This window comes from Linepithema humile, chromosome 4 (genome assembly GCF_040581485.1).
Source record: "Linepithema humile isolate Giens D197 chromosome 4, Lhum_UNIL_v1.0, whole genome shotgun sequence".
Classification (NCBI taxonomy): domain Eukaryota; kingdom Metazoa; phylum Arthropoda; class Insecta; order Hymenoptera; family Formicidae; genus Linepithema; species Linepithema humile.
In genome coordinates, this window is record NC_090131.1 from 8,919,810 (window position 1) to 8,936,683 (window position 16,874).

At 33.9% G+C, this 16,874-nt stretch overlaps 1 protein-coding gene across 9 annotated transcripts in view; it reads left to right on the forward strand.

Annotated features, from left to right (window-relative positions):
- Alk (Anaplastic lymphoma kinase) overlaps positions 1 to 16,874 on the forward strand; it is a 233,657-nt gene that overhangs the window by 69,470 nt on the left and 147,313 nt on the right. For 8 of the 9 annotated variants that reach the window (XR_010889918.1, XR_010889915.1, XR_010889917.1 and 5 more), the window contains 6 exons: positions 11,537 to 11,723; positions 11,881 to 12,034; positions 12,624 to 12,779; positions 13,023 to 13,179; positions 15,640 to 15,831; positions 16,029 to 16,274. Coding sequence is in view for 5 of the 9 variants with exons in the window: in XM_067353965.1 (XP_067210066.1) it covers positions 11,537 to 11,723; positions 11,881 to 12,034; positions 12,624 to 12,779; positions 13,023 to 13,179; positions 15,640 to 15,831; positions 16,029 to 16,274 (1,092 nt within the window). In the remaining 4 variants the exon portion in view is untranslated. The remainder of the gene's footprint in view (positions 1 to 11,536; positions 11,724 to 11,880; positions 12,035 to 12,623; positions 12,780 to 13,022; positions 13,180 to 15,639; positions 15,832 to 16,028; positions 16,275 to 16,874) is intronic. The other variant, XM_067353964.1, reaches the window with a different exon arrangement.

Sequence of the window (16,874 nt, forward strand, 5' to 3'; positions counted from 1 at the left end):
GAAGATTATTTTGACGGTTATTTAAAATTTTAAAAATTTTATTAAAATATTTAGATTTTATAATTATTAAATTATTATAATAAGTGTACGGGCGCAGCGCGCGCTTGTATTGTTCTAGTATAACTATAAAAGTGTAATATAGAGGAGATGCCTTGGCAACAACTTTAGTGAACTTTGTTCTTTGATCAGAACATTTTTCCGAATATTTCATAACATGCTAATCTTTATTTCTAATTTTATTCGTCTTATCAATTACACATGCGCGACAAACATCGATTACACAAGCGGCACAAACGATGCGTTATGCATATATATGCATATATCGCAGCGCGACGCATATAGTGCGACATTGACAGCTCATTTCTGAAAGATGCGATTTCGAAACATAATAAAATCATATATGGTTGTATTCAGCATAAAAAATGCTACAACTTTTGTCATAACAAAAATTTTGAAATTTGTAAAAATAATAAAAAGGGGTAGGGGTAAATTAAAAAATATAAAATTTTTTAAAAATCGACCTACGCGGTTATAAAGCTCATAAAAGACCATGCAACTTTTATTCAAAAAATTTTTTGATACCTCTTACAGTTTTGACGATATTTAGTCAAAATCAAAAAAACCGTTTAAGCTTGTAGGGGTTGTTTCAACCCTCAACATGCGAGAAAGCACATAAAAAAAAATACGTGTCTCTTATTTTGAACTACTTTACAACATATTTAAAGCTCGTCAAAATCGGAGGGGGACACTTGGGTCCCTTTCCTTGTTAGGTTCAGACTTGCAGTGCAGCGAGCGGCGAGCGTCTAGGGCGCAGCTACTACTGTTGTTGTTTGCCTGATTGCGTACAAGTATTAGTCCTTTCCACTTCTATGTATTGCTTCGACTTACATCTTTGTCAGCGACATTTGCTTCTTGTTGACTTTTCTGTTTTCATAAGTCTTCTTCTTTGCCATTATTCCGGTTTTCACCAGTCTTTTCTTTGTTTCTTTGAGTTTGTTTTTGATTGTGGTCCTGCTTTTGCTCACTCATTATGTCGATGTCAAAGCATAGAAAGTGCATCATCACTAGAGCTGAACGGAGGTGTGACATATTAGGTGATCCATCTGAACTTACTGAGCGCACATTGCTTACATTCGGCAACGTGATGAAATTCTTTCTTGAGGTCCGGTATAATATTGTTGCGTCCCTGTATTTCGTCTCATTGAGAGCAGAAGATTCGTCTCCAGAGAGACGCTTATTTGTAAATAACGTTAGTCTGTCAGTCTTATAGAAAGAGTAGAAGATTCGTTTCTAAGGAGACGCTTGTTTGTAAACAACGTTAGTCAGTCAGTTTCGGAGGAGCTGTCAAATTGTGCGGACGCGTATTGACAGCTCTCTTGTATTAATCGGTTTCGGTTGCAAATATTGTAGTTAAGTTCTATTAAAGTTCTCATTTTGTTAAGAAGTGTTCTTTATTTCGTGTGAGTGAATCCTTCGAGTGAGTGAACATTATTCTGAAATTGATCGGCCGATTCATTACGTTCTACGAGAACGTAACATTTTTGGGGGCTCGTCCGGGATCGAAGAACGACATGTCCACAGTTCATTCACCAAGGAGGACGCGTACTCAAGCTGCGGCGGTGTCAAATGAGACGGCAGTGGTTTTGGCTGAGTCGGAAATGCTGCGTACAATTCTGCAGGAGCTCGGACAGCTTCGGGAGGAGCGAAGACAGGAGCGGGAGCAAATTCAAACGGAGCGGGAACAAATTCAAGCAGAATTGAGGCAGCAGGATGAGGCGCTGAGCAGATTAAAGCAGCAGATTAACCAGATAAGTCGTTCCAATAATAATACTCAGAATGGCGATCAGGGTGAGAGTTCTGCGACGGGAAATGTTTCGTGCGCGCTCGTAAATTCAGTGTCGGTGAATTTAGGGTATAAATTGAAACCAGATATGTATGATGGGACGGGATCTTTAAGGGAATTCTTTTCTCAATTTATTTTAATCGCGAGTGCAAATAATTGGACAGAGAATGCAAAAACTATTGCGTTAGCATCCTGTCTTAGGGGTAAGGCAAGAACGGTATTAGATTGTGTTTCAGAGATCGAAAATTTAAGTTTCGCAGAATTAAAATCAAAATTAGAGTTATGTTACGGGCAAGGACATTTGGCTCAAACTTATTATATTCAGTTTACTAATCGTAAACAAAAATTTTCTGAAAGTTTAACAACATTAGGCGCGGATATAGAGCGATTATCGCGTATGGCTTATCCCGAATGTACAAAAGAAATAAGGGATAAAATAGCTTGCGCTCAGTTTATCACCGCATTGTCAGACGGTTTTATCAAACGTACCCTTCAATTAGAAGGAGTGACATCGTTAAAGATAGCTATGGAAAGAGCGATGGCTATAAAAGCTATTCAGGAAAATAGCTTCTCAAAAAGAAAAGATGAAAGAAATAATTTTTTGAAAAAGGATTTTGAAAAAGATAAATTTGAATTTGTAGAAAATGATAAAAATTCTGAAAAGAAAATAGAAAATAGAAGAGGTAATTTTGTTAAAAAAAATTAATTTACTGAAAAATTTCAAAAGAAAGATTTTGAATCAAGGAGAGAATGCTGGCAATGTGGTGAACAAGGGCATTTTCGATCAGAATGCCCTATTTAAATTAAAGAGGGAAACAAGGAATAGTCGAGTTAAACGGGGTAAACTCGGCTGAAAGAAAGAATTCCTCGAAAATTATTTTTAAAAAAATTTCTATGAATAGAATTAAAAAAAATCTTTTCCATTATAAAAGAAAAATTAATGGATTAATTTGTAATTTTTTAGTAGATACAGGTTCTGATATTTCAATTGTAAATAAAAGATTTGTTGGAAAAATTTGTCGGCAGATGAATTTAGAAAATTATTTTCTAAAATATCCGACGGGGGAAACGGTGGAAGTGTATTCCAAAGTTGTCATAAAGGTGGAATTAGGGAAATATTCTTTAAATTTTCCAATGTTAGTTGCTGAGATTTCAGACAATTGTATTTTAGGAGCTGATTTTCTTGAAAAAATTAATTTAGAAGGAATTTTTGAATTTGCTTTCGGGAAAGATTCTCAAAATGAACAATTTTCTTGTTCACAAATTGAGTCTTCTGAAAAGGTACCTGAAAAATTAGAGAAACTTTTTGAGGAAAATTCCGAAAATTTAAATTTTAATCAGAGAAAAGTTTTTGCAGAATTTTTAGGAGAATTTGAAGATTTATTCTCTGAAGAGATAGTTGCAGGAAATTGTGATATTGTAAAACATAATATTAATTTAAAAGAAAACACACCTATTAAACAAACACCTCGTCGAATTCCCATTCATCTTAGACAAGAAGTTGATAAAATAATTCAAGAAATGAAATCTCAAGAAGTAATTGAAGAATCTCAAAGCCTTTGGATTTCTCCTGTGGTTTTAGTAAAAAAAAAAGACGGAACGTTAAGATTTTGTGTCGATTATAGAAAATTGAATTCTTTAACTATCAAAGATTCTTATTCTCTTCCACGAATTGAGGACATATTAGATCAGTTAGCTGGAAATTCTTGGTTTTCCACTTTAGATTTGAAGAGTGGATATTGGCAAACAAAAATTAGCCCGCAAGATAAAGAGAAAACTGCGTTTTCTATAGGAAAGGGTTTATGGCAATTTACAGTGATGCCATTTGGTTTGTGTAACGCTCCTGCAACTTTTGAACGTTTGATGGAAAGGGTTCTTAAAAAAATTCTATCCAAAATTTGTTTAGTGTATTTAGATGATGTCATTGTATTTAGTAGAACTTTTGAGGAAATGTTGGATAATTTAAGAATAGTATTTCTTCGTTTTCGTGAGGCTAATCTTAAAATAAATCCAAAGAAGTGTGTTCTTTTTGGCAGACAAGTTAAATATCTTGGGCATATAGTTTCAAAAAAAGGAATTACTACAGATCCGGAAAAGATTTCTGCGGTAAAGAATTGGCCTGTTCCTCAAACAAAGAAACAAGTGCGAAGTTTCTTAGGGTTTTGCTCTTATTACAGGAAGTTTGTTAAAGGATTTTCTTTAATAGCAAAACCTTTATTTCTTCTTACAGAAAAACAAGTTAGATTTGACTGGACTTTTTCTTGTCAAAAAGCCTTTGAAGAATTGAAAAAAAAAAAATGATTGCTTCGCCTATTTTATCTTTTCCTAAGGAGGAAGGACAATTTGTTCTTGATACTGATGCTTCAAACCATGGAATAGGAGCTGTTTTGTCACAAATTCAGGATGGAAGTGAAAAAGTTATAGCCTATTATAGTCCAGTATTAAGTAAAACGGAAAGGAATTATTGTGTAACTCGTCGTGAATTATTAGCTATTGTTGATTCAATAAAATCTTTTCGTCATTATTTATATGGAAAAAAATTTTTGATTCGAACAGATTATGTTTCTCTACGTTGGTTGATGTCTTTTAAGGAATTAGAGGGACAACTTGCTCGTTGGTTGGAAAAACTACAACAATATAAATTTGAAATTATTTATCGGAAAGGAAGGCTTCATCAAAATGCGGATGGTTTATCAAAACGACCTTGTGCCGAGTCAGGATATACTTATTGCACAAAAGTCGAATTAAAGGAAAACTCTGTTGCACGAATAATTTTAGGAGGAGATGATCTAGAAGACTGGCGCAAGAAACAGTTAGAGGATTCAATTATTTCGTGTTTAATTCAAGGAAAAGAATTGGGTAGACGTCCTTTTCGTCAAGAATTAATTTTACAAGAAGTTTCAGCAAAAATTTATTTATCTTATTGGGATGCTTTAATTTTAAAAGACGGAGTTTTATTTAAAAAATGGGAAGCTCCAAATTCAAAATCTGTCATTTTTCAAATTATAATTCCTAAAAAAAGTGTCAATCAAATTTTGGAAATGGCTCATGATTCCAAATATGGTGGACATTTTGGAGTTAACAAAACTCTAGAGAGAATTCGGAAACGTTTTTATTGGGCTACTTGTAAAACTGATGTGGAAAATTGGTGTCGTTCTTGTAAGATTTGTGTGGCTAGAAAAGGTCCTTCTGAAAAAGGGAGATCTCCTTTACAAATTTACAATTCAAGTTCTCCTTTTGAGAGGGTTCAAATGGATATACTTGGTCCTCTTCCTTCTACTACGTCAGGAAATAGATACCTTTTGGTTATTATTGATTGCTTTACAAAATGGGTTGAAACTCTTCCATTAAGCAATATCAGAGCTAAAACTATAGCAGAGACTGTTGTTAATGAGGTTGTTTCTCGTCATGGTGTTCTTTTGAAAGTACATTCAGATCAAGGAAGAAGTTTTGAATCGCAGATTTTTCAGGAAATGACACGATTACTTGGAATTAAGAAAACAAGGACTACTGCCTTACATCCACAATCTGATGGTCAAGTTGAACGTCATCATCAAACTATCTTGAATTATTTAGCTAAATTTATTTCTGAAAATCAGAGAGATTGGGATAAGTGGATTCCCATGTATTTATTAGCTTATAGATCTTCAAAACATGAAACTACTGGTCTTTCTCCTTCTAAATTATATTTTGCTCAAGATTTACGTTTGCCATTATTCTTTGCCATTAGATTTATTGCGTGGAAGTCTTCCAGTTCAAGAAAAAGAGATTTTAGTTGAAAATTATGTTCAAAAATTAAAAAATAAATTAGAGGAAGTTCATAGAGAAACTCGTCAACGTTTGAATTTTCGTTCACTTCGTACTAAAGCTCGTTATGATCAGAGCGCTCGACAAATTTATTTTGAAGAAGGTCAAGATGTGTGGTTTTACAATCCTCGTAGAGTTAAAGGAAAAGCACCTAAATTACAAAGTAATTGGGAGGGTCCTTATAAAGTAATTAATAAACTTAGTGATGTATTTAGAATTCAAAAATCTAACAGACACAGACAGGAAGTTGTCCATGCTGATAGATTAGCTTCTTTTTATAAAAGATAAATTCTGTATTGATAGTAATTGTTTTCTTTTTATTGAATAAGTTACTTGTTTTAATCGTTCTTATTTATTTATTTTAGAAAGAATGAAATGAAAATAGAAACTGAAGTAATTCTATAAGAAGTTGACGACGAATTTGACGAAGACTGCCTCGCTCACGGTTTTTGAACCGCGGTTTTCCCGTGAGCCGCAGGGCAAATGCCGAGGCAGGGACTTGAGGAGTCTTTTAAGACGACGGGACCACGGTGAATACCCCCTTCTTGTCCGAAGCTTCACGAAGAACATACAAAGATTTTGAAAATCGATTAAGTCAGAGGAAATAAGTTGCCTGGTAACCTGTAGCAGCAGCTTAGGGTAGGGCAGAGAAGCTTATCAAAGACTTGGACATCGATGGATCAAGAAATTTAAACTCAAGCTAGAAGAGAGCTAGGAGTTTAATTAAAGATCCAAAAAATGAACTAGAATGTCGGGACGACAATCTGAAGACGAGAGGGATAGTGTTGCGTCCCTGTATTTCGTCTCATTGAGAGCAGAAGATTCGTCTTCAGGGAGACGCTTATTTGTAAATAACGTTAGTCTGTCAGTTTTATAGAAAGAGTAGAAGATTTGTTTCTAAGGAGACGCTTGTTTGTAAACAACGTTAGTCAGTCAGTTTTGGAGGAGCTGTCAAATTGTGCGGACGCGTATTGACAGCTCTCTTGTATTAATCGGTTTTGGTTGCGAATATTGTAGTTAAGTTCTATTAAAGTTCTTATTTTGTTAAGAAGTGTTCTTTATTTTGTGTAAGTGAACATTATTCTGAAATTGATCGGCCGATTCATTACGTTCTATGGGAACGTAACAATATTATTGAAACTCAGAAATCAAGGAAAAATCCTGCAGTAAATGACATATCGGAGATTGTCGCTCAGCGTCTTGTTGAGATCTGGGACAAGGCTTCTATTCTCTATTTATTGCAGGATTTTTCCTTGATTCGAAGTTTCTTATCTCTTTGGTGTCAGCAGGACTCGAGCGTGTAACTTCCACCATGTATTGCAAGTTGCCTATTTTTGCACATTTTTCGAAATTTTGAGGTCACTGTGGAAACTGAAGATGAAGTCTGATCAAAATCAAATTTTACCCAGTTGATAAGCATCACTAGTACAACATTTTCCGCACCGGGCCAATATCGAAATAAAAAAAAATGTTTTTTCACTACACCCTAATGTACATTTTTAAATAACTCTAATAATTTTCAACAGATTTGCATAAAATTTGGTATCCTAAGGTTTTTTGGACTGCTGAATTCGAATCTGTTGTCAAAATTGCAAAATTCAAAATGACGGATCCAATATGGCGACTGTTAATTGTTTAAACCAATAATTTCTAACATTATTGCATAGTACTTGATGCACAAAGGCTTTTTTGAAATGTCGAAATAAAGAATTCTTTTTCACCTCTATCATTAGCTGATTAAATATTTTAACGACCTCCCACATTTTGGTTTAGATGATCATAACTTTTGACTGGAAGGTCGTAGTAAACATTTTCAAAAGTCATTGTTTTCGTCTTGAAAAGCCCTTTTAAATGAGTCCCCACTCGACCCATAGTGTCATTTAATATTTTCCACCCTTATTCTACTCCCCCCCCCCTCCTCCAGGGCATGGGGGACAATGCATACCCATTCCGAAAAGTAACTTTTTCGAAAACTTTGAACCCGTGTTTCACCATTTTTCGATATTTTAACTTTTGACTCTTACTACTTTTGGCACAAACTCTTCGGAAAGGTTTACCACTGAAGTGGTTAAAAAAAATTTATAGCAATGTGAAAAATCGCACTGGGCGTCGTACTCCGGTATGACGAGTTAGGGTTAAATCTCTTCGACTTTTTTTATGGAGATATTTGAAAAGCACAGTGTATTCTTCGCTGATAAATGACTTAAAAGAATTATGTGATCGAATCCAGCGTGCTTCTCAAATAATTCGACAGAGATCTGGAATTTTTGAGTTTGTGATTCTGTAAAAAGAAGATGCCGAGCGTGTATGGAAATGGAAAGAGGACATGTGGAACACCTTCTGTAAATATCGAGATAGAGATTTGGACAGATTATCTTCTTCTCACGTCGTATGCGATAGAAGACAGTAAGTCAATCATGATGCTAACATTCAAAAATGTTTATATCTCAGAAACGGTTGAACTTTTGACTTATGTTTACTAAGGTTTTTTTACTCACAAGGAGAGTCTCACAATCAGTTGGGAAACACAGATTATAACCAAACTTTAATAGTGTGTAGGGGGGAGCCTCCTGAGTACATGCGTAAAATATTAGGTGTAGATGGCTGGTCATTCAATAATAATTAACAAAAAAAAATTGTAGTGTTCGTTATAAACAAGTGATAAGACTAAAATTTCAAAGCGGTGCGTAGCGGCGTGATAAAGCCCGTGTTACACTACGTATTGCGGACGCGGATCGGATTGGGATTGCGGATCGGAATTCAGCCAATCAAGACGAGGCATAAGAGTTTTGATTGGCTGAATTCCGATCCGCGATCCGCAATCCCAATTCGATCCGCGTCCGCAATACGTAGTGTGACACGGGCTTAAGACATCTGCTTACCAATCCGCTGATCCAAGTTCGAATCTCGATGCTGGTAGCATTTTTTTTTATTATTTATAATAACAAAATAGAAAATAATCACATAAAAAATATAATATTATTTATTTTATTTGAGTGCAAAAAAGGCATTAAAAAATTAATACATTTTTAAATAGTCAATAATTCTATAAAAAATCAATTAATATTGCTTATTTAAAAATTTATTAATTTTTTTTAATGCCTTTTTCGCACTCAAATAAAATAAATATTATTTTATATTTATTTTCTATTTTGTTCTTATAAATAATAAAAAAAGAAAAATACCACCAGCATCGAGGTTCGAATTTGGGTCAGCAGATTGGTAAAATGATGTCTTACCACGCTGCTACGCACTGCTTTAAAACTTTAGTCTTATTGCACTGGTTTATAATAAATACTACAATCTTTTTTTGTCAATTATTATTAAATGGCTGGCCATCTACACCTATATTTTACGTATGTACTCAGGAGACCTCCCCCTACACACTATTAAAGTTTGGTTATGATTTGCGTTTCCCAACTGAAACACTCTTCTTGTCAGTATAATGTATACTATCTATCATACAAATATTGAATGGTTTTTTAAACATCTTTTATATACATATATACGTATATAATATTTGTATATACGTGTATAAGTATACAGTGTGTTTCATTTTAATCTAGCCAGGCAAATATTTCAAACGCTGTTGAGTTTAGAAAAAAATGTTTCAGACAAAAGTTGTAGGGTTCGGAGGGGGACACAAGATGGTGGGCTTGAGTTTTTGATGAAGGTAAAATTGAAGGTCAACTTTGTTTTTTTTAAATGAAATGTAGTATTTTTCATTGCATATTCTAAAAGAACATAAAATTTTGCATTAAAATTGTCTGACACGTTTTTCATGAAAATCCATAATTTTTTAGGAAATTTAGCAATTAAAAAAAAAATGTTTGTTTTTTGTAAAGAGAATCGTGCATCAATTTGTACATGTTCATGAACATTTCTCGTTCTTAGAGTTACCCGGAATCAACGGCGTGAACGTGACGAAAATCTGATTCCATCGGAGTGCTTGATTTACGTGAGTCCTCTTGCCTCTCACTTTCGGGGTTGCTAAATTTGCTAAATTTCCTAAAAAATTATGGATTTTCATGAAAAACGTGTCAGACAATTTTAATGCAGAATTTTATGTTATTTCAGAATATGCAATGGAAAATACTACATTTCATTTAAAAAAACAAAGTTGACCTTTATATGACCTTCAATTTTACCGTCATCAAAAACTCAAGCTCACCATCTTGTGTCCCCCTCTGAACCCTACAACTTTTGTCTAAAACATTTTTCTCTAAACTCAACAGCGTTTGAAATATTCGCCTGGCTAGATTAAAATAAAACACCCTGTATACGGGTGTTAAAAAAAACCATTAAATATTTGTATGATAGATAGTACACATTATACTGACTACCGGACATCCTGTGTATATATATAATATATAAGTATTGGTCCGTGAGTTACCGGACATCCTGTATATATATATATATATATAATATATATATATATATATATATATATATATATATATATATATATATATATATACAGGGTGTCCCAAAAATTTTGATACAGCGGCCGTATGCCGGTAGAGCAGACCAAACTGAACCGAAAAGTCCTCTACCATTTTACAATTTTTACAAGGGTTAAAGAGATATTAATTATTAAAGATTACCGAATGCGAACGCACGGCTGAGATACGACCGCCTACAGACTACGGACGCGCCGCTCGCCACGCGCCGCTCGCCGCTCCCCGCTCGCCGCTTACCGCACGCCGCGCGCCTAGCGACCGTAGTCTGTAGGCGGTCGTATCTCAGCCGTGCGTTCGCATTCGGTAATCTTTAATAATTAATATCTCTTTAACCCTTGTGAAAATTGTAAAATGGTAGAGGACTTTTCGGTTCAGTTTGGTCTGCTCTACCGGCATACGGCCGCTGTGTCAAAATTTTTGGGACACCCTGTATATACAGGGTGTCCGGTAACTCACGGACCAATACTTGTGAGCGGATAGAGTACATTAAATAGGATAGGAAAGTTCTTTACCATTTTGCAATTCTCGCAATAATTATTTAAGTATTAATTTAAAAAAATTGCCGAATAAGCACGCGGCTAGACCGTAGGATGTAACTGTAGGCGTGTCAGCGGCGAGTCGCACGTCGTACGGCAACGAAATGTTTGGCCACGCGACGAGAGTCGCAGACGCATGAACAATAGCAAGCGGGCAGAAGCCTACAGTTACATTCTACAGTTACATCCTACGGTCTAGCCGCGCACTTATTCGGGAATCTTTTTTAATTAATACTTAAATAATTATTGCGAGAATTGTAAAATGGTAAAGAACTTTTCTGTTCTGTTTAATGTACTCTATCCGCTCACGAGTGTTGGTCCATTACCGGACACCCTGTATATACATATATATATTATATATATAAGTGAGATTTCTTTTAGATTAGATCTAATGCACTACCGTTTGATGCGCGCTGTTTTATAAAAAGGCAATTTTTTGTACCTTTTGTAATATTATTTGTAAATATTTTGTAATGCAATATAATTTTGTTTTATTGCAAAATAAATTAAATTACTTGGAAAAAGGCTGATCTTTTAGATTTTATGTTGTTTTATTTTGACACCATTTTCTCTATTACTATGGGCGGTATTCATAGTCCGTGCTTAAGACGATCTTGTATATAAGAACGGACTATGAATACCAGCCTATATTATGTTCTCTACTATCAAAACGCTTTCTTCACAATAAATTACAAGATAAAAAAAGTTAAATGAAATGGAATATCTTTAATAATTTTACGATAATTTTAAGATAAAGGGAAACATTTAATGTATTATGTCACCGCAAGTAAAGAAAAATATTTAATTTTCTTACAATAATAAAAAAAAGACGTAAAATATGTGTGTATTACCAAATTATCTTTTTTTCATTCTATTTTTCAAATTACCAGTTATCCGAATTACCACTTGTGGAGCCGTTGGCAGGACAGGTCCCAACAAAATGCAATGCGCAGAGAAATATAATAGAACTGATGTAGAATTGATTGTACCGTCGCCGATATCAGAACAGGGAGACATGCCGGTTTTTTATTTGAATGGAGTCCAACGGTGGACTGCGTCACGCGGTGAATACTACACGTTAGTGCACTTAATAAAAAATACAGATTTATAATATAATAAAACAGTTAGTTTGTTTAAAATTATATACTTGTAGTAAAAATATATAAATATAGAATTACTTAGTATTTATTGTTTTGATATATCCAACTAGTAAACTAGTTGTTTTCGAAAACAGTTTGATCGGCTTTGGTGCGAAAGGAGGAAAGGGCGCTACTGATCCGAGTAACTCCAGCTCCATGGGTGCCCTTGCTCAAGGTGTGATAGAATTACAGAAGGGCGATCAGCTGTATTTTATGGTGGGTCAAGCGGGAGCAGATGCACGTCCCAAAGTGAGTATATATTAAATGAGTATGAGTACGCATAATGGCATATATAATAAAGATGGAAAGAGGATGTTTTCCACATAGAAAAAAAAAAACATAAAAAACATGAAAAGTAAAACTTTTTTATGTGAAATTTCTTTTTGAAGAGAACTAAATTTGTACATGTTTGAACATCAATAACTTCTTTTCTCTGTTTTGAAATTGCATTTTAATAATACTATATTTCACAAATCAATAAATTTGTTTTAACATATAGAGATGATTTATCACGGAAATAATATTTTACAAGTAATTTTTTTGACAACTTAAAATTTTTTTTGTATAGAATTAAATTTCTTATTAAAAAAGTTAAATTTCTTATTCGTACTTTATATATAATAATAACATTATAAATATAATTTATATTAATATTAGCAATTTTATAAATGAATTGAAAAAAATGTATTTTTATATGTAACATCGGTTTCGTTTTATTTGTATCATCAGTTCCGTTCTATATTTGTTGAATTTATTATTATTATTATTATATGTATCCAATTTTTGGACTATTATTTATGGTGCTTACAATATGTTGACATTATCCATTGTCAAATAGAACATCGGATCAAAAATAGTCAATTCTACATCGGCTCCACCACATGGATCTATACCACCACATAACACTCATACCACATCAAAAGTGCGAGAAGTGAAAAACACGGAGTTTGAAAACGGCGGCGGGGGCGGTGGTGGTGCAACTACCATTTTCACAGTAAATAATATTTATTGTATCTCTAGTATATGTAATATAATCACTCTAGTATATGTAATATATTAAGTAAACAAGTGCATCGATATTTCTTATAATGGCTGCTATCATGTAGATGTTCTTCTCAGTACAATCGTAATAACATTTGCGCAATAAAAATCTTGCTTCAGTTTTTAATTAATTGTTCTTTACTATCATATACCATCACGCGTCCGTACGCGTTTTGATTGAATTAAATGATTACAGTTAAAAGCCAATGGAGAGCTGGTACCGATCTTAATTGCGGCGGGTGGCGGTGGTTTGGGATTGGGTCATTTTGCGGACAATGGGCTACAGCACGGCCGTGGCCCCATTCCCGCCGGTAGACTCTTACCTCCTTCATCTGAGGTTTCAAATAGCACAGGTAATTCAAAAAATATAAAGACGTTTTAAACCTATCGCATCACCTGTTATAATAACAGATTCCTGAGATTATTTCGAGACGAAAGTGGATTTTGAATTATATATATGCGAGCTAGGAAAACGCGATTTTTATTGGTTTGGTGTACATGTACTTACACATCGGGCGTTTAACCCGGCTTTCTTGGTTTTTCATTCTTTATTTCAACAAAGTGCAGCACTCCAATATTTTAAGAGATCTTTCAGCATGCCAAAATCCGTCCGAGTTGCGAGTCGAAACTTATATTTAATAAATACTTATATTTAATAACTTATATTTAATAAATATAGCTTGCATATATGTATATAATAAATATAGCTCGCATATGTATAATTCAAAATTCACTTCACTATCGGGCAACGTTGCCACGTGGCGGCGACTTCGGTACTACGATAGAGTCGCGCAAAATTTAAAACATTCAAAAAAAGGCCATTTCTGGTCGAAATAATAACTTTACGTCTATTTTGACGAAATTTTGGGGGTTCTAAGGGGTTTTCAAAATGGCTTTTCGAAACTGTTGGTGACATTTTTGAAAATTTTGAAAATTTTTTGGAACTCGATCAACTGCTGTTCTGTAGGTCAGATTTCGACGGCTCAGGGTGCGATCGACGCGGGAGGTCGAATAAACAAGGCATTTTACGTCGTTTTGGCTTATCTGATATTACCCACTATAATCCCTATAAGGTCCTATATAGGATTATTGCGCTTTTTGGTACATTTTAGGTCAATCTGATGCAAAAAAACCGATATCTGGTTAAAAAAAAAAATAATTTTTAATTTTTTGAAATTTTATTTTAGGTCGTAATTTTGAAACTTTGATTTGCGAAACTTTGATTTGAATAATTTGCATCGGGGAGAGCTGAAGATATTATTCGATCAAATTGCACTTTTACACACGTCATATGAATGCCAAAAGGCAACTTTTCCGCACTATTAGAATTGCGAACTCGAAAAATTGGTTTTTTTAGCCCATCCTATTGCGCGTAGCTAGACTGTAGCTGTGGGCTGTACATTTGAGGCGTGACAACAACGAGGATTGCATGGCAACGAAAAATAACGTGTAGCGAGAGCAGAAGTAATATGCGTTGTTATTTTTCGTTGCTATACGATTTCGTTGTTGTCACGCCTAGAGTATACAGCCTACGGTCTAGCTACGCGCAACGCGCGATTATTCGTCAATCCTTTTTAATTAATATCTCAATTATTATTGCGAAAATTGCAAAACGGTAAAGGACTTTTCTATTTAGTTTACCGCACTCTACCTGCACACGAACGTTGGCACGGACATTATGAAGCACCCTGTATATCTAAATTGCATATTTTAAAACACATTGTTAGATATTTAAATCAAGATTTTTGACATATTCTCCAAGCTGTAGAATTTTATTTTTTATTGGATCAATAGCACGATAACTATCTTACAACTATCGCCCAATCAGATTATCAAAAATTTGCACGTTCAGTGACATCGCAGGATGTCTGCAGACATCACTTTAATTATTGATATTGATATAATGTATATTATTGTATATAATGTATATTATTATTGAAATAATTTTATACAATTATCTTTTTTATACACGGTTAATAATTACGACAAATGTTAGAGTAATAATAGCTTTAAAATTTTTTGGAATATTAATGAATGGAATATTATAGAATGTTTAGAATATTATAGAACGCGATGCGCATGGAATTATGAAAGCTGTCACATAAAAATAAAGTGTCGAAGACGAATAAAGTTTTTTACATGGAAATGGTAAATATAAAAATCATTATGTTACGTGTTTGAATACGCAAATTTTTGACAGTCTGATTGCTCAACTTTAAGGGAGCATATACTAAAACTTTGTTATAGCTAATTACAGTCTTTGTTATAGTGTTTGTTATAGCCGATTTTTTAAATATAAATTTTTCACAAAATGGTAATACATTTAAAGTTTAAAGTACAATTTTTAACTAAAATTTTATATTTTTTTCCTGGATTACTAAAAATTTTGAATCGTAAAAAGAACTCCTATGACAAAGACTTGATATTTGTATGTAGAATAAATAAGCAAAATTTGAAGTAAATCGACCAAGTCATTTTTTTCACGTGCTATTTTTAGAAGATATTTTAGGTGCCGATATTGAAATCATAGTTTTGAGCAAAACGCATTTAAAGTTAAAAATAATCTATTACATACCGCTCAATCATTTCATTATCATCGTTGTAACTTGATTATTTTGTGAATTTAAATTTAATATTTTGTAAACTAATTACTGAGAAACATTGCAGATTTAAAATATGTAAAAAAGATTGATCCTTTTCAAGTTTTTAAATGTATAAATCCCTTAAACACTTCTCATTTAAAAACTATTGTAGTATATAAAATTATAAAGTTATATTCATGAGAAATGTAAATTTCCTAATATCTCTTCTAGGCGGCCCCGGTGCCAATTGGAATGGTTCGTGGACTAACGATTCCGATCGACAAAATATTGCGGGAATGCCGTTGATTCGTGGAGGTGTGGGAGGACTTGGTTGTGACTCTGGAAAGGAAGATTACGGTAATGGAGGCTTCGGCGGAGGTGGAGGTGGTTGCCATACAGGAGGCGGTGGAGGTGGTTACATTGGTAAATAACAATACAAATAAACTAATTAAAATAAAATAATACAAGTAAAATAACAAAAATAAAATAATAAAAGTGAAACTTAATTAAAATAAAATAAGAATTGTGTTAAATCATTGATTAAAGTAAATTTTGCTTATGTACAACATAATATCATAATAATTCTCAAAATTTTATCAAGAGTAATCTTAATTTTTTAGGCGGTAAAACTGGACACACAGACTCTGGAAACGGCGAAGGTGGTTACTCATATATCAGCCACGAACTCACAAACATTTATTTCAAGCCTGCAGCTCATTCTGGTTTGGGTGAGATCCTCATCATACCCGCGGTCAGTGGTTGCGGTTGTGATTATCGTTGCATCGCTCTTGATCAATATATGAACAAAACTAAGTGTCTCTGTCCTCAGGGTTGGTTACTTAGCAACGATTCCAAATCCTGTATTAGTAAGTACAACCATCAATCATGTAATGCAGTGCTCAGAATTAGTTGAACTTTTCAGTCAATTTTTTGCAGTCGACGCCCACTTTCCTTTCCTCACCGTAACAGCTAGGAGGAGCGCTAATCTATTAATGGGCGGTATTCATAGTCCGATTTTATTCGAAGATTATCTTAAGTACTGTCTTAAGATACTAACATGATTTTTTGATTGGTTCATAGCATTTTACGATCGTACTTAAGACGATTTTGAATATAAGAACGGACTATGAATACCACCCAATAAGTGTAAATTTATTGTGATAGTAGTAGTAGTAGTAGAAATTTTATTGATCCCTTTGGGGGTTACAAATAATCAATCGGTAAATTTCCATATTAAGGTAGTCAGCTCCGATTTGGTTGAAAATTTACATAGAGCTTTCTTTTAGCCTACAATTAAGAGTTATAATATTTAAAAACATGGCAAACTATAGGAACCTCGCTTTGTTGGAAATTTCACGCGTAGTTGGCGGAGGACTTCGCCCTACGGGGCGAAGTCCTCCGCCGCGTGAAACAAATAACAAATCCTACTCAGGTTATACCTAACAAGGTAAACCTAACAAGGTTAA